The sequence below is a fragment of the Lissotriton vulgaris genome, chromosome 3_1 (assembly GCF_964263255.1).
Source record: "Lissotriton vulgaris chromosome 3_1, aLisVul1.2, whole genome shotgun sequence".
NCBI lineage: Eukaryota > Metazoa > Chordata > Amphibia > Caudata > Salamandridae > Lissotriton > Lissotriton vulgaris.
In genome coordinates, this window is record NC_141689.1 from 829,084,142 (window position 1) to 829,105,983 (window position 21,842).

Below are 21,842 nucleotides of genomic sequence, written 5' to 3' on the forward strand. Positions count from 1 at the left end.
AAAAAATTATTTGTTCATACTTTATTATACTTTAGTTTGCCAGCATGTTTTAAATCATATTTAGCTTTTTTGCTGTGAATGGAATATTTGTTATGAATAGTCAATTCAAGTAATTAGTGTTTTTTGGAAGCTATAACTTTTCAAAAATAGAATTGTGTTGATTTTAATTTTTGTTCGTTCCAGGTGAAAGCACAGGAATTGACTTGTATCATAAGTTGACACTCGGAAGCTCGGTAAAACTGACGTGCTCTCAAAAGTCAAATTTGGCAAAGGTGTTTTGGAAGTTCCAGAGCAAAAGACTAAAAACTGAAGGGCCGAAGTATTATCTTCTCGGAGAAGCATTGTTCATCTTCAACGCAACAGAGCTTGACATGGGAGTTTACCTGTGTTTGTCTGAGGAAGACGTGATGAACGTAAAGTACTCTCAAGTACTTGCTAAGCATGTTTTGGAATTGAGAAAGCTGCCACAGACAACGACGACAGTGGCGCCTACCCAAGCTGCGACACAGACAGAAGGTAATAGCGATACACCCAAAATGTCAACTATAGGATCTGAAAGGCCCACCACTCAAACTTCAGCATCCCCAACTCTAAGGCCATCCACCACCACAGTCATTACAAATCCAACCTTTCATGATTTAACAAGCACAGTCTCCATAACACAGATCATCAGTGCGCAACCCGAAGTTCGCTTGGAAAAGACTTTGTACTTAACAAATACAAATGACAACCCCCTTTTCACATATCTGTTTGTTTTCTTTTTCGTACTGTTTACGTGCCTGCTTACCTACAATTGTTACAAAGGGTTTCTCCCAGAACATTGCTTAAAATACCGCTCTGCCATGATGCCTGGAAAGGCAAAAGCTGTTTCAGACTTTGTGGATTGCGAGCCAGGTGTGAAGGAGACTTTAGTGGAGCAGAAGAACCTTCCGAACCAAAATGGAGAGCAGCCTAAAGCTTCGCGCGACACTGGCTATGAGACTGAGACAGAATGTGGTAACGGCAAAATCCCACATAAGCCTGAAACTGAAACCATAGAGGAGGATGATAGTGAAAAACCTTTTGATGTAAACTGCGAGCTTAAATTTGCAGATTCAGATGTTGAAGGTGACTAAGGGAATCTCGGCCTTTATTTGAATTTATTGTTTAGGTGCAGATTTTTCAGTAATGACTGTTTCTGAGCCACATATACACAGACTGTGTTGTGCCTAACTTAAGACAATATTTAAACATCTTTCGCTCGCACTGAGAAAGGTTGCTTTGGATTCCCTCATTATGAAGACTTACTTTTTTTTTTAATCAAAATTTTGTATTTTTTTTTAAACTTTTCGTTTTCTGAATGTGACTTCCGGTCTTGCCCCCCTCCTTCCGTAGATCAGGCTTTCTTGTGGCAGTTTATTTTGATGCGGTACACTCTTGTCAATTCTCATTACGTCAGTCTAAACGAGAAATTGAATTTCAGTTTAATTCCAAATTGGAAATTAAATTTAGTTTATCAGATTGGTAAGTGATTAGTCTATTGTCCAAATTGGGACAGCTTTGCCTTTAGTGTTAGCTACTCAGATTGTTTTTCTACAAGCTTTCTTTCTTCTACTATGATTTTACACTGGAACAAATGTAGCTAAATGTGCATATTATTCTCAGGGATATGCTTTTTTTCTCTATATCTGCCAAACGACGTAACTTTTTTGTACTCTTGAGATGTGTGGGGACTCAAACGAGTGGATACCACTTGAGATGAATGAACGTGATTGTGAAACAAAAGGAAGAAATTGCCCTGTTTGACAAAATATAGGGCAACAAATATTTGAACGTTTGTAAATCGAAGTGGCTCATCCTGAGCCTTTCCACCCAGATAGACTTGTGGCGTGTGCATCAGACTCCTGGTGTGAAGAACTACTACAAAAATGTAATAAATAAACTGGAAAGGAAACCGCAATGACTGATCTGTAGTATATGATGCGAAGACCCTAAGCCGAATCTTGAAAATCTTTACTGCATTCGGAATCCTTCTTGCTGGTCTGTTAAGCAACTGGAGAGGAACACTAACGGCCAGGCAGTGACGTGGTCAGCTGGGCTGCCATGCGATTACTCTATCATTGCCACTATGGCAGGGCGACTGCAAGCATGCATAACAAGGTTCTTGTTTTTACTTTGTCGTTGGCATGGTTTCTAAGTGGTTTATTGCACAGTTCCATAGGATAAATGATTTATTACTAATACCTAGTTAAAACGAAATAGATAGCATGAGAAGATTTGCAGTCCCAAGCAATAAGGCCTGGACTCTTTTAATGTTTAACATGTATTAAAGTGTAAAATATGATTCCGATCATTTACTTGTAAAATGTTTATATATATTTTTTGAAATGCAACTTGGGTTTATTTTTTTATTCCTAATGATGTACATAGAACAGAAAAGGGACCACATTAAAAACTGTATTATAATATGTAACTTTCTTGGATGTCATTGGATGAACAGTCAAACTATGTGCCATGGCTCAGTCCCTAAGTATGTGTTCTTTTGTGTGTGCGTGTCTCATCCCGGATACTTTTGTTCTTTCATGTCTGTCCCTACCCTCTGTGGCATGCTATTGTGTTTCTTAAAGCCTATTTCCTTAGTATCCCTATTTTTCTTTTCTGTCCTCTTCTGTCACACAGCTTCATCTATTAAACCTTTCCCTTCTACTGGTACCTCCCTTTTGTCCTCTGTGGAATCTGATTCTCATCCTTCACTCACCAACATGCACCCTGAGGTTTTATCCAGTGCAGGGAAAGCGCTGGTCATGATGTTGCCACCTTTCCTAAGTGACCAGGCACAAATCGTTGTTATCCATGGAACTTTTCACCTCTTCTGTCAAGCTATTGGTGAGTTATAATAAACAATAGTGGGAAACTTACCACTGTGATATACTGATGCGACTAACCTCTTTGAAACCAACTGTGCTTTCTTTAACAACCTCAGTTGACGAATAGAAAACATGTGCTGTCCTCTTAAATGCCTTTTGATTCTGAAGTTTAAACAATGTAGGTTAATATCAACAAGCATTTACAATGCAATGGTCTCTACAATATTATAGGTAGAGCTATTGGTATTGCTCATTATTTTTTTAATCTTTTTTGTATCCCTAAATAAATGGCATTGGCATTAGCTTTTTTTTGCATACGTGATACCTATTGCATTAGCCGAGAGAGTGAGGTAGTGAGATAGAGAGAGAGTGAGGTATAGAAATAGAGAGAGGGTGAGGTAGTGAGAGAGTGGTAGATAGAGAGTGAGGTAGTGATCTACAGAGAGTGAGGTAGTGAAAGAGAGGTAGTGAGGGAGAGGGATGTTGTGAGGTAGTGAGATAGAGAGAGAGGTAGTGAAAGTGAGATAGAAAGAGTGAGGTAGTGAGATAGAGAGTGATTGAAGTAGTGAGTTAGAGAGAGAGAGAGTGAAGTTGTGAGGCTGTGAGCTAGAGAGTGAGGTAGTGATGTTTTAAGAGAAGTTGTGTGATAGTGAGATATATAGTGGAGTAGTGAGGTAGATAGTTATGTAGTGAGAGAGTGAGGTAGTGAGGGAGAGGGATGTTCTGAGGTAGTGAGATAGAAACAGTGAGTGAGGTAGTGAGATAGATAGAGAGAGAGTGAGGTAGTGAAAGTGAGTTAGTGAGATAGAAAGAGGGAGAGTGAGGTAGCGCGATAGAGAGAGAGTGTGAGTTGGAGAGGGAGTGAAGTTGTGAGGTAGTGAGATAGTGAGTGAGAGAGTGTTGTAGTGAATTTTTGAGGGAGTGAGTTGTGATATAGTGAGAGAGAGAGTGAGGTAGTGAGATAGAGAGAGTAAAGTTGTGAGGTAGTGTGTTAGAGAGTGATGTGGAATGCATGCTAACAATAAGCAACAAACATGATACAAATACCTCCCACATTAAGACCGGCACTTACCTCTCATGCCGCTGATCAGCACACATAAGCTGCCAGGAGAAACTAGAACAATCTATCCCAGGCTCATTAGCGCTCGTTCCACTGCCCATCATGGACCTGGCATGGACTGATAGCATTTGTATACCTGATACAAAAAACACAGCAGAACAAACACCGCAGAACAAAAGCCTATGAGAGTCTGTCGAGCACAAAGGCAGACAACTATTCCAAATTTCTAACACTAGTTCATATTTAAAAGAAAGGTACTGAAGATGGAGTGCAGTTCATAAAGATTTAAAACATTTGAAATAGGACAGTAAGAAATAGGATTTTACAAACTATATACATGGCATACATAAAAAGGTTTGAAATATATTTATTACATATGTTAAAGCAAGAAAAGAACGTGGACTTGAGGCGCACAGACCTCAGGGGTGGTGAGAGGTGCGCACAATGGAAGGAGGGGGGGGGGGGCAGGACAAGAGGCTGCCACGGCTGAACCTATGCAAATAAACTGCCAGACCTCACACCGCAAGTCTCCTACAAGGAGTGAAAATGTTGGCGTACGGAAGGACAGTGTGGGCACGTGAACAGCAAACACACAGAAATTATTCCTGTCTGCAAGACGCCTCTATTCTGAGTTATGTGACAGTTAAAGGGCGATCATAATTAAAAACACCACACATCATCGCTTTGTGCGCTTCCCAACGCCTGAGTGCATCCTTTATAACCCAAGTAAACAGTGGGCTGATATTCATTAATCTGCTGGGAGAAATTACGGGACAACTAGTTCTGTGAAAAAGTGCTCTTTCAAAGGTAATCGAAGCCGAAATACAATATAAAACTAAAGGGGCACCATTATGTGCACCAGGACCACGAGTGTCGCAATATAAACCCACCCACATAAGGTGTATGCAACTTTATACCGGACAGACAGATGGACTGCTACCAGGAGCCAACAGTTTTCTGTGGGATAGACTTTTGAGACTACAGGCATGGTTAGGTGGGCAGAGGGGTGCTCCGGACAGCAGGCACCTTTATAGGGGGTATCCGCCAGCAGGCAGGGGGGGCTGGAGACTTCACAAGGGGCAATAGAGGGATGCTGCCAAGAGCAGACAGGCTCCCATGGAGAAGAGGGGTGGTACTACCGGCAGCTTTAGGGGGCAGAGCGGTGGTCGCGGCATAGATGAAATGTAGTCAAGTTATAATAAAAAAAACGCATTACATAAGAAAGAAAATAAAGAGGGCTTACCTGAGACCCACAAACAGCTGCATACACACCGGGCAAAACACTCCTTGCACGACGCTGCATGGAAGGGCCACGGGCCGGGGGGGGGGGGGGGACACCTGTAAAAGGAACAAAAACAAGCATTAGACAAAAAACAGAGACAAGATGGCTTACCTGAGACCCGCAAACTGCTGCATACATACTCGGCAAAACACTCCTTGCACGACCCTGCACGGAAGGGCCATGGGCTGGGGGCAGGGGGGGGACCTGTAAAAGGAACAAAAACAAGCATTAGACAACAAACAGACAAGATGGCTTACCTGAGACCCGCAAACAGCTGCATACACACCGGGCAAAACACTCCTTGCACAACGCTGCACGGAACGGCCAAGGGCCGGGGGGGGGGCCTGTAAAGGGAACAAAAACAAGCATTAGACAACAAAACAGAGACAAGATGGCTCAAAACAGAGACAAGATGGCTTACCCGAGTCCCAGAAAGGTCTGCATACATACCGGGCAAAACACTCCTTGCACGACGCTGCACGGAAGGGCCACGGGCCGGGGGGGGGGATCTGTAAAAGGAACAGAAACAAGCATTAGACCACAAACAGAGACAGGATGGCTTACCTGAGACCCGCAAACAGCTGCATACATACCGGGCAAAACACTCCTTGCACGGAACGGCCACGGGCGGGGGGGACCTGTAAAAGGAACAAAAACAAGCATTAGCTAGAGCAAAACTTACCTAAAGTGGCAGCGGGCTGCCTCATGTCCTCTCACGGCCCGACGAGACAAACAATGGCGGACACAGGCTTCCGTTTTTTTTCGGATTTGGGGGCGTGTTCGGTGTTCAAAAGTAGGCGTGGCTAAAAAGTGGAAAGAAGAACACCGAACACACCTCCAAATCCGAAAAGGACGGAGCCTATTCGGAGGGACAGCTCTCTCTCTTCCAATGGCTGGCCTCCGTTTAGGAAGCCAGCCAATGGGAGAGAGACAAAAACAGAGGCGGGACAAATCGTACTACTAAGAGTCATTAAATCTCGGTACTTCCGGTTCTGCCTTCGGCAGAACCGGATAGTACCTCGACCTAAAAATGATGAACCAAATGGTGAGCGTGATCAGATACTATTCCATGCAATCATTTCCCAGGGACCATGTTCGGGTTTGTGTTTTTCAGTGTTGAGTAAAGAGGAATCACTTTTAGTATTAAATGAGTCGTGCCTGGTTCCTATATCAGGTAGACTTCTGTGTAATGCATTATTATAATTTTGTACTGATTTGTGATATTCATTTCTTTGGTGACCAGTATATTTTGTCCCAAACATTGTGGTTACTGCTTTTTCTCATCTTGATTCTATTCATACATTTTTTGGGGGTAGCCCATCTTTTAACACCCAAACAATTTCCATTATTTCAATCAACAAGTCTGTAATGTTGATTTAATTAAGTTTATTGAAACTAGACCAGTTGAGGTTAGATCCACAAAATAACCAGTACTTCGCACAAGATCTTTAAAATTAAGTGTCTGTAGAAAAAAATGAGCCACGGTGATGGCGATCAGGGACATCGGAGTGTCTTGTGGTTGTTTTCAGCTGCTCAACACTGTCCAATAAAAAATATTTTTAAACTAAGTTGCTAGAGAGATTGTAGGAAGCTGACTTTTTATATAGTGGATCAAAATGAGGTACACCGTGTAAAGAGTCCAAGCAAACCCCAATTATTTTACTGAGGCACAAATGATATCCGAAATGTGGGTGAGCAGTTAGGCATATCGGAGGGTAGTGCTAAGCATTTGTTGACACACACAGGCAATAAATTGCACACTATAGAATAAATCCAAGACCAATTTGGAAGAATAAGTCATATTTTTATATGAATTCTGATACCTAGTACTTGGATAGCAAGTAAGTACTTTTTTAAAAGATTGAATTGAACAGTTACTTAAAAGTGTGTTACGCCGGGCGCCGGTAGGGGTGCAGTTATGGGCAACAAGCGGGCTCGGGTTAAGGCTGGTTTTATTGAAGCAAGCAAATGATCAGTACAAGTCTTTCTGCTGGGAGTGGACCGTCGAGGGGACCTGCTTCGACTGCGTCTCCGATGGCGCACCTTCTCCTTCTTGCAGAACCCTTCGGGACTTCGAGGGGGCGGTTCTTCCTCTTCCGAGTCAGTCGCGGCGGGACGTGTGGCTTCCCCCAAGAAGGCAAAGAGAAAACCAGGGTGTCGTGAGATCACTGTTCAATGGATCTGTTTCAGGGTAAGGGAGTGAGGGGATTCACCGGTGCTCTACTGTACAAGTGTGCACTAACATGAGGGTGGGGGAATGTGCACGGGGTAAAGGATACCGGGATATTAGGCTTCTCGTGGTTTGGTACCTAGAGTACCTCTACTGTCTACCCAGCCCCGCAACCGGTCACGCACCTGTGTTAGCCACGCACCTCCCCTGGGTGAGTGGCTGGGCGGCTCGCGGGAACGGTGGCCTCCTGGCTTCTCTCCGTCCGTAGCAGACGCCGACTCTGCTTCCTGCAGGTGACTCTCCTCCTCTTCTCCCCCGGCCTCGGATGTTCCACGCCGCTCTCTTCCACCTCCAGTACTCTCCACTCCTTCCTCCGATCTTCTTCTCCTCCCGACTCCGTCTTCTCCTGTAACTCCATACTCCAAACACTTTTCTCCTCCGACCTCCGGGAGATCAAGCACACCCGTGTCTCCGAGGCAACTCCTTTTGACGGAAACACGTAGTAGGCCGGCTCCTCCCACTCCGCCTCCTTCCACTAGTTAAAGGGCCATTCCTCTTCCGCCGTATCAGCAATACATGACTCAACGTCCTGTGGGGAGGGAAGAGAGAGAGGGGGGTGTGGTAAGTGCATTGCGGTTCACTGCCACGGGCTCCCGACCGCCCTGATGCATCATGGTATTGGTAGGCGGTGGGGACGAGCCGCACTCTGGCGATCTCCTGTACACCCCGTTACAAAGTGCTTTTACATACAATGCTTTTCTATGGGAGAAAAGGCATGTATATCATTCCGGTATTTACGATCGGCTTTTGGGAGTTTCCTTTGGTTCCTAATAGGGGGGCCAACTTCCAAAGTACTACCAGCAGTTTCTCGTTACCTACCCTGAGGCGTCAGTGCGAAGAGTTGGTGGTCGCGTTGGTGGCTGTGCCCCCTATGCCGGTAAAGAAAAGGGGGGCCACCTAGAAACAGTCTGCAAGGGGGACTTGGGGACAAGTTCAGAAGCTCCCAACTAGAGGCTCAGGTCACAAGGGTCCTGGGGACATGGGAGCACAGTTGGTTTGTAGTTACCCGGGATGGAGCACTCAGTTGCAAAGTGTAAATGTTGGCTGGGCTCTGTGCACCTGGGAACCTTGAGGTTGTTGGTCTCCCTGGTTAAAGATGCAAAATCAGGACAGCTGGGCCACTCTCAAGGTGGGGTCTCTGCGGTGCTGACATCCCTTGACTGCTCCTTTGTCTTGGAGCTGTTGGAGTCCCGACTGGACTCTTATGGTCTTTGTTTGCTGCAAGGGGTCCAGTAACCCAGTTATTGGTCCTGTACAACTCCAGTTGGTCCTTGTGTCCTCTCCCTCAGTGGGAGGAGTGGGGGGGGGGGCAGATCTGTCTTTCAGGAGCATAGGGTCCTCTTCCTAGGGGGCTGCTGCGGCAACACAGCATACCAGACCTTGTGTTTCGGTGACTGCAGGGTAGTAGTAACTTTACTACAAGGGAGATTGCTTGGCACTTTTTCGAAGGCTGGCAGTCTCCCTGGGTTCTTGGAAGCTGGTCAGCTGCAGGAAGAGTCGCAATTGTCTAGACTTCGTGTGGCAGGCAGGGTTTGGCGCCAAGGGTCCACAGCAGTCTTCAGTTCTTGCTTTTTCTTGCAGCTCTCTGTGTCCTTCTCTTCTTGATCCATTAAATTGGAGTTCCTGGTGTCAGGGGTGCCACCTAAATACTCAATTTGGGGGCATTAAGAGGAGTGACCGCTAGTAGCCAGTGAGCTACTTACCTTTAGGATGTCTATACCCTCTTTATGACCACTGCCATGGGAAGTGGGCATAAACCTGACCCAGAGAGCCTAATTCCGCCAAAACAAAAATGGTGGAATTCTAAAAGGCGTGTCCACATCAGGTAGCCCACCTTAGAGGTGGTAACCGCCCGAGAGGGGGAACCACTCCTGACTAGCTAATTTTCCTTCCCGTCCTGGTGCCGAATGGGTCCGTGCAGGGGGTGGCATTTCTCATTTCTGGGGAAGCCTTGGGTCGCATATCAAAGGCGGCAGAGCCTTGATGTGCTGATCACTTGTCACCTCCTCCAAGCAGGATGGCTAACACCTCCGGCCAGAGCAGGCATTGTTTCTGTCCCAGAGAGCACGGGCTCTCACCTCCAAGGGGTCAGAAACCTGTCTGTGGTGGCAGGCTGGTCTACAACAGTCAGCCAGCACTCTAGTAGTCAGTAGGTTTTCAGGAGGCACCTCTAAGGTGCCTATATTAAAAAATCCATCACTGGGATCAGTGTGGGCTTATTAGCACGAGATGTTTTAAACCCAGCACCTCAAGTTTCAGTAAAGCTATTATGTAGCTGGGTAACTCATACACACCAGTTCCAGCACATGTTCTTAAAATGGCTTCCTCTTCACATGTAATTCCAAGAATCGACTTGGGTATCACAGGCATATCTTCTCATGCAGCTATGTCCACACATGTTGTTTAGGGCATCCTGCCTTAGGGCTGTAAGGCCTGCTGTAGGAGTGACTTACCTATACTGAATGGAGTGTCTGCTGTGTGCCATGTCGTGTCTTCACTTATCTCTGCACCATGGCACTTAGCCTGCAATGGCAGTTTGCATGTTGATGCTGAGGGTCCCTTAGGGTGGCACAATACACGCTGCAACCCTTAGGGATCCTCTTTAGCCTCCTTGCCCTAGGTACCAGGGGTACCATTTACAAGGAACTTACAAAGGGTACTAAAGGTATTGCCAACTGGGGAAACAACTGTGCAGTTTTAGGGAAAGAGATCTGGCAGTGGAGACCTGGATAGCAGGAACCCAATGTACATCTCAAATTTTCATCAGATACCTGACCAAAAGTGTGCATGATCGGGGGGTGCTAGGTGAGATACCAGACAAAAAGTGTGCATGATCGGGGGCGCTAGGTGGCGCCAGACCAAGATGGCCGAACTCTAGTGAGGCTCTCGCCTGGCCGAGCTCTCTATCATCCTTAAACGACATCCTGACCTGATTAAGCCCCTTAAAACCGATCTGGCTGTCGCCGTGAAGCTACGAGGTACTCGGCGATACCAAACTTGCCTGCCTGCAGCATAATAAATGAGAGTTGCTGGCGCAGAATCCTGACCGCGGACTCTGGTGCTGGGCCGAGGTGACTGCCCGCCGGGGGAGACGTGCTGGGAAAGGCCGGGGATCTACGGCCTATGAAGGGAGCGCTGACTCGCACTACAAAGGGGCTGCCGGGACGCCATAACGACACGTGCCTGCCCCTGAAGGCTCATCCTGCCGTCTAGCTTGCATTTCACCGAGGTGAGGACCCCCACCCCCCCGCCACGCCCGAACATTTCACCCTTGGAGACCCCCTCCCCCTGCGGAGCGCTTAGCAGCGGTTACAGCGTTTAACACCCCTGGGGGTAACTGGGACCATCTTGATCGCGCTCTCACCGTGGCACTCCAGACGAAGCGCGACAGGCAACGGAGTACCTGTGATCCTGCCCCGAGGGGTGGCGGAGACGAGTGGAGCCTGTGAACGCAGTAGGTGCTGGGAGGCCTGCCGCTGCACGTGGTGGAACTAGAAGCCTTCACCATCTTGCCCCTGACTGCATACACTAGTGGGGCACCAGCGGTGCTGCGGCGCCTCAGGTCGCACTCTTTGGGGCTCCAACCTATAAGGCCTTGGGGGGCACGCACACTTTGGCGACACTACAGACCCTTTGCATAGACTTGCCCGCCGGCTCGGGGTCGTGCCAGTTCGTCCTCCACATCTATAGCCTACTAGGCGCCTGAGGCCCGCGGGTCGCGGGCCGCAACCAACTGCACCCCTGAGACACATCCCCGGGGGGGGGCAGATACAGGTGATCCCCGTGCACACTCACTGCCCGCCAACAAGAGCCCGGGTGAATATTCATCAGCTGCCTTCCAGCGAGCCACCCCCCACCCCGGCGGGCATTCTCCCGACTAGTGGCCGGTTGAAGTCCTCTACGTCTCCACTACCTCCCAGGGAAGAGGCCGCCCGCACTCCTTAAGACGCAGCCATTACCAACTTTCAACCCCGAGAGGAGATGTGCTACGAGATCCAGCTGCTGAGAGATAAAAAGCCCACACAAGCCACGCTACCATGAACTTACCGCTCCTCCCACTCCCCGGAATATATACCACACTGTGTCTCTTCTCCCTCAACTCTGGATGGGCCGAAATGAAGCTAAACAATCCAAAATCCCCTTTGAAGCTCGGAAGACCCCCAGATCCCAATCGTCCGAGAGCGGGGAATCTGCGGCAGATGCACCCCCGGAGGAAGACCGGAAAGCGCTTCTTCAAAATATGAAGCAGAGTCTCACGTCTATAGACTCTAAGATAGATACCCTCAATCTGAGGATGGGCACAGTGGTCCCAAAACTCGGACAACATGATAAACGCATTAAGGAAGCGGAGAGTAGAATCTCGGACCTAGAAGATGGCGCCACCCCCAGTGGGCAACATATCACGCAAATGGACAAACTACTCAAGGTCATAGCAGACAAAAACGAAGATTTAGAAGCTAGGTCTTGAAGAAATAACGTGCGTATTTTGGGCCTGGTGGAATCCACCAATGCTGGCAAAATGGAAGACTTTGTGGAAAACCTGGTGGTGGAGATCTTCGGGAGAGAATCCTTCTCAACCCACCTCACTGTAGAGCGTGCACACAGGTCCCTCGCAGCCCTCCCTCCCCCTGGAGCGACTCAGAGGCCCAATATAGCCCGATTCCTGAACTATCGTGACGGAGATACTGTCCTACGCCTGGCAAGTGAGAGAGGACAGGTCCGACACGAAAACATGACACTATCATTCTTCCCGGAATTTACTTTGGAATTGGACAGCACCCTTCAGAATTAAATACACAATTTAAGATAGATAACAAATCTAATATCTCAACATTTATTCAATCACGTGTGACGGTATCACAATTGTTTTCCCAACAAATACACAAACAAGAGACTCTGTTTCTTCAGTTTTCTGTCCTTTATTCAGTTTTTCATTTTCATTAAAAATCGCTGATAGCCAACGCATTTCGTCCGTTACCGGACTTCTTCAGGGCTGAATATGACGTATTGTTTATCAGGTTCACATATGATGCATGTTTAATGTCCAGTTGTAGATAACATTTATAAACTTGTCTTTTCTCATTTGGAAATATTGGTAGTTCGAAAAAGTCATAGATCACTTTGACATAGGTTTTGCTCAGGCCAAGGTAAGCCCAAACCGCATAGAAGAGCGTAATGATATGGTATTCTGGTTCATCTATCTTAAATTGTGTATTTAATTCTGAAGGGTGCTGTCCAATTCCAAAGTATAGTATGTCAAGGAAGTAGGGTTTCCTTACTTTCTTTGTTAGGCACGTATAGGGATTATGTTCCTGGTTCTAGCACCTTCTACTTGGACATAGACACGGTACTTAAATAGTGGTGCAAACTCTTTGCCTTAATCCCTATAAAATTCTTCCCGGATTTCACTCCGTTGGTGCAGGAGGCAAGACACAAATTCGCAGGAGTCAAAAAGAAACTTTAGACCCAGGAAATCCCCTACGCAATGCTCTATCCTGCCAAGCTAAAAATCAACCATCAGGGGAAACAACTCTTCTTTACCACCCCGCAGCAAGCCGAAGACTATCTCAAGCACAGAAAGGTGACATCCAGAGAGATGGCAGACCAACACCGCTCCAGATCGCAATCACCCATGTCCCAGCAGGACTGACATACAAACTTGCGGATTGCAGGATAGAACATTCCCATGAACACTTAGGCGGTGAAGGACTACTCCATTCCTGGTGATGTATATATGTGGACATTAAATCTATGGTCTGCGAAATACATGTAGCTCGGCCGACCACCTCCGACCCACGGTTGGCTACCTAGGTCCTAGCACGGGTGCCTGTGGGTGTAAGTAGGGAGGTGGATGGGCTGGTCGGGCGCCCCTAGTGGCTTGTTCCCCCCTACGGGCGAACCCCTGGAACTTCCCCCCCCCCCCCCCCCCCCCCCCTTTGGGCGGGGGCTATCCTTTCTTTTTTGCAATGTGGTCACTGTTGTTGGGTCGGAATTATGTACCCGGCAAGTTGGGGACGCCGGAGTGGGTGGGGGGACACCTAGCCTTCATTACTGCATTGCTTAAAACCAGGGTTAAGATGTATAATTGTTACGGTATACTGATCGCTGCACATTGTTATGGGGACGACGGGTGACACACAGGCAATCCGACATTAAGGTGGCCTCGTGGAATGTCCGAGGACTCAATGACCCCAGGAAGAAAAGACAAGTACTTGGGTACCTGGACTGTCGCCATGCTACAGGAAACCCACTTAGCGCAGGGGAACACCCCCCATTCGCACCCTGCTGGGCCTCGTGCCGAGTGATCGCCTCCTACTCCACCTACTCCAGAGGAGTAACTATTTTGATCAAAAAGGGTGTGGAGTTTACACCATTGTGAACGGACACTGACGCAGACGGCAGATTCTGCATGGTCTGGGGGCGACTGCTATCATACACTATCCTCTTTGCATGCTACTACGGACCTAACATTGATAATCTCTATGCTCTACTTGTGTTGTGGGGTAGGATACAAGCGCTGGACATTACACACGTCATACTTGGGGGAGACTTTCATACAGCACTGTGCCCTCCCACAGACCGGTCCCACCCCCTCTCGATGCACTACACGACCACACAAAGAACGCTTAGATATCGTAGGAGAACACTACCTGCTGGACGCATGGAGGCACAAACACCCCAATTTCAGGCAGGGCACTCACTATTCAGTGGTACACTCCACCTGGGCGCGCTTAGATTGTTTTTCTGACAGCAGGACTTACTAACTGGCTGACGCAGGCGGTGCATCTGGCCCTCAGATCATCTCAGATCACTCTCCAGTCCTTGTAGAGCTCCAGATCCCCGTAGATTGTTCCCCCTATCTGAGCTGGCGGCTCAATCCCTCACACCTCCACGACTCCGCTTTTAAGGCCAAATTAGAAAAAGACATTCAGGAATTTTTTGACTGCAACTTGACATCAGTGTCCAGCGTCACAACGGTGTGGGAGGCATTCAAGGTCACCTTATGAGGCTGGTGTATTGCGAAAGGAGGAGGAATCCTTAAATCCCTGAGGAGGGAACTTAGGAAGCTGAACTACGCGACCTGGAACATGCACTGGAACATGACACACGTGGCCACGAAATCAAAGCCCAAATGAGGGGCAAGTTAACTGAGTACGAGATGGTGGCTGATAGGGAGTGTAGATTCCGGGGAAAGCCGCATACCGCACGCATTTATGGGGAAGGGGTCCGCCCGGGAAAGGCCTTAGCATCCTCAGTTACGCCCCCTCGGTTTGCCAACTATGTGACTGAATTACAAGAAGAGCAAGGCACCGTTTATAGAAACTTAGCAGACCAACTCTGTGTCTTCAATGAGTATTATACTGCGCTCTACACCTCACATAGGGCCATGCCGCTGGACTTAGATGCTTACCTAGTAGACACTGCCATTGCTTGGCTGGGACCGACTCAACAAAAATTCCTTAACCTGGAGCTAGAGCTTGATGAAATAACCGACGCGATCATGGCGACGAAGTCCGGCCGTGCCCCTGGCTCGGATGGCCTTCCGATTGATTTTTATAAAACGTACGCCCATTTACTTGCCCCCATCCTTAAGCAGGTATATTATGCAGCACTAGAGGAGGGAAGACTTCCCGACTCCTTGCGCAAAGCCCTGATCACATCCCTGCGCAAACCAGGCAAGCCCCCCTAACAGTGCGATTCTTACCGACCCTTGTCATTATTACATTTCGATATTAAAATTTTGGCGAAAGTCCTGGCTACACGCCTCCATCTATTGATGGAACGGCTAGTCCTGCCGGACCAGGCGGGGTTCGTCCCCAACCGCACGACATCTCACAACTTAAGCACGCTTCACGCAGTCTTACAAGACATTGACCCCAATTGTGAAGCGGCCGCCATATTTCTGGATGCCACCAAGGCGTTCGATTCGCTTGAATGGGACTACTTGTTGGACCTGATGGAGCGCATGGGGATGCCCTTTAGCTTTCTGGACTGGGTGCGGTTAATATATTGTCAACCTACCGCTACCGTGTTACTGAATGGGTCTTGCTCTACCCCATTTAGCATTCGCAGAGGCACCCGGCAGGGATGCCTACTATCTCCAGTCCTCTTTGCGTTGGTAATTGAACCATTAGCCGCCAAACTCAGACGGCACCATAACCATCGGGCACTAATCTATCCGGAAAGACAGCTACTCATCTCGCTATACGTGGATGACAAAACGCTTTGTTAAGAAACCTCATGATAACCTTAACCCCATATTGCGCGAAATCACGAAATTTGGTGGCGTCGCGGGGGTACAAATAAACTTGTCCAAATCTGCGGTATTCCCCCTAATGGACAAAACACAACAGTATCCACTAGACTACCCCATAGTCTGGGAAACTGAAGAATTAAAATTCCTCGGCATCCGAATTACCAGACAGCGAGACATCCTGATCAGAGCCAACTACGGGACGGCCTTAGATAAAATCACTGATATTACCAAATGGATACGCCTCCCGCTCTCAATGGCTGGCCGCATCTCCCTCATTAAGATGGTGGTACTACCAAAATTTCTATATTTATTCACTAATATCCCATACAACCTGGGGCAACACTTTTTCCGCGCCCTGAAGGCTCAATTAACGAGGCTCATATGGGGTGGAAAGCAGGCAAGGATCAGCCTGGCTACACTGATGCTACCGTACCATCAAGGCGGATTCGAGGTCCCTAACTTTGAGCGATATAATGACTGTGCTCAAAGTCACTTTGCCGTCTACTGGTTCCACCCGCCGCCATATATGGCGCACCTAGCAGTTGAAGATGGCTATATGAGACCCGAGACAGCCTCCGGATATATCCACACGAAAGTACGAGAGAGAGAACACGATCCATCCACGGTGGACTGTACGGTGACAGCGTGGAAACGCCTAGCCAACGCCATGGGAACTTAGTTCCTATATTCGCCTCACATGACACTGATGAATGATCCCCGATTACAGTTCACCCGCGAGGAAATCTGGTGCAAAATGTTAACTAAACTAGCATATCACACCTGAGGTGATCTATATATCCAGGGCCAATTCCGCACGACTCACCAATTCTTTGTGGAACGCACGCCCACCATAATGGACACCTTCTTGTACACCCGGCTCCGCCAGAGTGTACGAGGCGTCCTCCCCCCCCCCTCCCAGCTTCCCTGATGAACCAGACACATTTGCACCCTTACACGCACTCCTACAGAAAGACGCTCCGCAACACGTCGTGTCACTGCTTTATAAACACGCACAGAACGCGACACTGACTACTACATTGCGAGCACACACGGACTGCAATGGAGACCTTGACGCGCCACTGACGGGCGAGCAATGGGAGGTCAGCTGCACTCAGACAAATGCAGTGACTGGCAATGCTCGACTGCGCTTGGTACATTTAACATTTTTACACCGCCTATATTACACCCGGCCAAGTTATGTAGATTCCACTTACGAGATAATGATTCTTGTTATCGCTGTCGGAGGGAAGGGGCGGATTTTTTTCATCTGGCTTGGACCTGCCCTGCAGTTGCCAAATACTGGACTGAGGTCTTTGTAGGCCTGTCTGACATGCTAAGAATGGAGCTCGCACCGTGCCCGCTGGCGGCGCTTCTGGGCCTGGTGAACACTCTCGACCATGCACAAAAAGTTCCTGGCGATGAGTCTGTTCTAAGCCAAACGCCATGTGGCATGTAGGGGGGGTCGGGCCGTGCCCCCAAATTCAAGGCCTGGATATCCACCATGACTACGTGGCAAGACCGGTTACACAACTATGCGGAATTGCTGCCAAACAAATCACTCCCTGAAGATGTCTGGGGACCCCTCACAACCTACCTTCTCAAGCACCAGGCAGATGAAGACACAGGACTGGGCGAGGCAAGGGATACACCAACAGTGGACACCCAGGCAGCCCACTGATCCCGCCAGGTTTCGTTCACACACAATTGATTCCGCATACCGGACGTGACAAACGCGGACCGGCCATAACACAAGCTCTGTCCCACACAACAGAATGGGGAGGTCCGATCGGGAGAGGCACCTGTACCGATGCCTGACGTACCCTGTCACAGTCGACCTCCAGAGACACGTCACTAGCGATACCACTACTGGACATTGCCACACCTGTCAAACTGTTACTCACTAGCTGACAATTTACTAGTATAAGACACCTTGGTACAAGCATGCACAAGACCTATGGAGGGAGGGTGGGAGTTGTTAATTTATGTTTGGATTTATAACTTTCTGATCCTACAGACGCAAGATATCTTGTACGGGAAGGCGCCATTCGCCTTTGTAACTATCCGTTTTCAGATTGGATGTACTTATTGCACTAATGTACCGTACCTTTAAACTACAATAAAGGTTTTTGAAAATCGAAAAAAAAATTGCATGATCATGTCAAAAATTAACATTTTCCTATAGAGAAAAAAGAAAACGTTTTCAAATTAAAAATGCTGTGGCAACGTCTCCTATTTAACTGTGGACTCTCACCTCCCCCCCCCCCTTGTTTGGCATAGTCTTTTACAACTTGATTCTACAACAAGTTTGAACTAATCAAGATACTGTTTTTGCAGGTGTGTCACACAAAGCATTTACCCACTGTCCGTTTGTTCGGATGATCTAGGGACAGAATTAAGAAAAGTCCCAACTCCTGAATAAATGGGTTTTGTTCCTTTCTACCACGCACGTGTTCACACCATTGCGTAATCAATACGGATCTGTCTTTCCTTTAACAATTTCTTTCAGGTGTGCTTGTCCAGTTGGTGCATAGGAGACAAAGCAGACTATAACACTGACTATACCGCTGAAAGCTCAAGACTAGAAAAATAGCGTCCCGTTGACTTAGCCATCTGGTAACTGTATCTACCCTAAAAGGGCAAAATTGGTGACCATTAATTACCACGTGTTGGGTCCAGAGGAATCTCCCTCTGACCTTGGTTTAGCTGTGGATAGAAAGACAAACTTTCACTATCTTTAATGCGGCCTGTTGGGTGCCACATAAAACTGAACACAAGGCCAAAGAGAAGGTGCTGGTAAAGGCAAATATGCATGGTGCCCTGTTTATGCACCAGTGGCGTAACATTAGCCCAGCAGCACCCGTGGTGCGGGCAAATTCCAGGGGTCCACCGCTGGCACGGGCAGGAGGTCTTTGGCCTGAGAGATCCTGACTGTGTGTGGGGGGAGCCCTTCCATGTACTTTGCAGGGGGGGGACCCGTCAAGTATCTTTACGCCACTGTTAGGCACCCCTGCGTCCCTAGCCATTCTGGTCAATTTTTTCTACTAAGTGAGAGGAACTTGAACTGTGATTTGGCTCTGCTTTATAAATACAAAACTCAGTGTTGTGTGCTTTTTCAGAATGCAGAGGTTATAACAGAACATCAACACTGGACCTGTAATATCTCCCAAGTTGGAGAAGGGGTTAATGCTGTAATTTGTGCAGACTTGTTTTTCTACATTTGGTGACCCTTCAACTAGTGACTCATTACATTTTCGGACTATACTGTCATTATGAAAAATAAGAAATATGTGGCATATCCCCTATTTCTGATGGATACATCTGATAGAGACTACTAGCCGCAGATTCCTTCACGTAGAATCATCCCCAGGCGTGAGACTGGATCCGGAAAACTTTTTGCCACAGCATCTCTGGGAGGGACGGGGGAGGGGAGGGGGCGACGAGGGACCACGCGACTCGGCCCCTGCGTCGTCCACGCACATGACGTCAGCAAGGTCACCCCGGCGCACCTACGTCAGTTTTTTTCCCTTTTCCGCGTCCAACGCCGATCCGGATCGTGCGCTCGGCCTTTTTTCCCTTTACGCTATTGTGTGTGTGTGTGTGTGGGGACAGTGTGCGAATGCCTGCGGGCTTTAAGACGTGCTCGACTTGTGGACGCCTGATGTCTGCTACGGACCCTCACCTCATCTGCATGTAGTGTTTGGGGAAACACCACGACTCCACCGATTGTGAGGCGTGCCAGCAGATGAAAGCAAAGTCCCGACGGGAGCGCCGGATAAAACTTCTTTCAGGCCACATATCCAGGTCAGCGTCATCACCCCACCTGGCCCCTCGTTCACATCGCCCCGATTCGAGGTCACAGGAGCATTGCTCACCTGTCAGTAAGTGTCGCAGTTTGTCCCCCAGGGTCGGTTTCCACCCTGTTGGGGGCATGGGCTCTCCCGGGGTGGTGCGGCCCGCATGTCGTCCCCATTTCCCGGCGTGGGGGCCCTAAAGCCCAAATGGAGACACATGCTGGGGCTTTGTAGGCCTTGCTGGCTTCTCCTCCTCCTTCCCTTCCTGGGATGTCAGGGGATCCCTTGCAGTGTGCGGGGCCCTCCTTGGCGTCGCCGGCGGATCCGGCGCCGACTGGCTCGGATCTAGGCTCGGAGGATGCGGTGCCGTTGGGGTGCTGCCTTCGGGGGTCCCTCCTTCGGTCCACGGCGCCTCTGTTATGCCGCAAACTCCTGTGGGAGTCTTTGTGGTGTCGGGAAGTCGCCGGGGCTCGGTCGCACCCCTAGCCGTTCGGCGGCTGCTGGCCCTGGCGGCGCCACAGGGGTCGGCGGAGGGCCTCTCTCGTCCTGTTACGGTTTGAGGCTGGCAGCGGACTCCTCGTCCCTCCCCGGGTCCCTCTCATTCCTCCACGCAGGCGGCTGCCTCGCCGAAGGTTATGCCGGCGTCGCTCCTTCGCCACCCCGGCTCAGCCCCGCCCCGGTCTCCTGCGCAGAGCGCTGTGGTGGAGGTGGTTCCAGCATCTCCCCTGGCGTCGGAAAACTATGTCCTGCCTCGGATTGCAGACTCCATGGTGCCAGGATGGCGTTGCGTAGTTGACTCTGACTCATCCTTGGGCGCATCTTCTCCGGAGGTTCGGTGCTTGTTGGTGTCATCCTCCCCAGAGACAGGCCGACGTGCCGTGGCTTTTTCCCTGGTGTCGTCTAAGGGCGGTTCCACACCGTATTCGTGGCCGCGGTCTTTGCCAGGGGAGCCGCAGGTCCCTACTCCTCGGTCCCTCTTCCTTCTTTCAGGACCTGGCCCTTCCTCCTTCCGGTTGGCTTGGGGGATGGCCATCTTAACTTCCAGCCGTCGCCTACCGAGGAGCTGCTTTCCCCTCCGCGGGGCCCTATGGAGGCGGGTGCGGCCTTCACTCGTGCTGTTTCCACGGCTGTGGGAATTTTGCTCATGGGTGATCCAGCTACCCAGTTCCCCGCGGACCATCTTCTGGAGGTTCTCCATCAGGGCTCTGGTGGTAGGGAGCTGCTGCTTCCCTTCGAGGGCTCACTCCATTCTGTTGTAGGGGATCTCTGTGTGTAGTCATAATCTAGTGAATAGTCCCGCCCATGTGCTTGGACCCTGGAGCAATCAAAAATAATCTCTTAAGCGGTCTTCTGTGCAATCCTGCATTGACACTTAAGAAAAAACTAAATACAATAATGCAGCCTATACCTGCAAGGCTACACTGTCCAGTACTTCAACTAGAAATGCAAAGGATATTCCACCAATATCACACTTAACACCCATAGAGAAACTTCCCCATCACAAAATCCTTCGAATGATAGAGAGGAAGGGATGGACAGACAAGCCCCCATAGGCTGCCATTATATGTCTGGAAAAGGGATGCCATGCCTTTAAGGAACTCTCCAGAGACTCTCGGTATCCCATAATGCACAGCAAACTCCTTTTACTTTCAGTTCTTTTTCCGGCTCCTGCTAGCAGGACCCTGGAGCATTGAGCTCTCCCTTTTTGGGTGTTTCTTCAATATATTGGCACTTTTCAAGTGTTTAGAGTTTCACTCGACGTCTGACTGCTTCTTCCTTTAGCTGGAGATTTTTGGCCAGTTTTGCCCACTCTTCTGTCGAATATACCAGCCCTGTTCGACATGTGTCCTGAGTGTGCCAGGAAGAAGGCCAAATCAGATGCTCAGAGTGTGTATCCTCTGTCTCCCATCCTCTCATGTGCCTGAAGACTGTGAGATTTGTCAATCCTTCTCCAGGAGGACCCTCAGGGAAAGAGAAGATTAGTCTCCAAGGTCTGGAGCTCCGGAGATGACCGGAATCGGGTGGGTCTGGGCATGGAGGGTCTTCCTCTGCCCGTGCTCCGGCCTCTGGGGGGCTCCCCAGTCAAGAACAGGCCAGGAAAAGGCACAGATCTCAGTCCACATCGAGGACCTTGACGTCGAGAGGGATGACTGCTATCTTCTCCCCTTCTCCCCAGGGCTCTGGGTCGAAGCGACGTCGCCGTTTGAGGACTACATCAACGTCGAGACCCCATCGACGTCGAACTGGGTCCAAGAGGCACCGGCGCTCGCCGTCACCGCCGTTCGTCGTCTAGGTCTACTCGACGTTTGGCGTCGAAGAGAAGGGTCTACGTCAAGGGATGTATCGACGTCGAGGCGTTCAACATCGAAGAAGGGA

At 49.1% G+C, this 21,842-nt stretch overlaps 1 protein-coding gene across 6 annotated transcripts in view; it reads left to right on the forward strand.

The window, feature by feature from the left end:
• The window catches only part of SEMA4D (semaphorin 4D), a 1,027,601-nt gene that overhangs the window by 754,112 nt on the left and 251,647 nt on the right, over positions 1 to 21,842 (forward strand). For 4 of the 6 annotated variants that reach the window (XM_086961132.1, XM_086961135.1, XM_086961136.1 and 1 more), the window contains exon 17: positions 184 to 2,452. In XM_086961132.1, the coding sequence (XP_086817258.1) occupies positions 184 to 1,115 (932 nt within the window). In that variant the 3' untranslated portion in view covers positions 1,116 to 2,452. Of the gene's footprint in view, positions 1 to 183; positions 2,453 to 2,658; positions 2,866 to 21,842 lie in introns of those variants that run through there. The other 2 variants (XM_086961137.1, XM_086961138.1) reach the window with 2 other exon arrangements.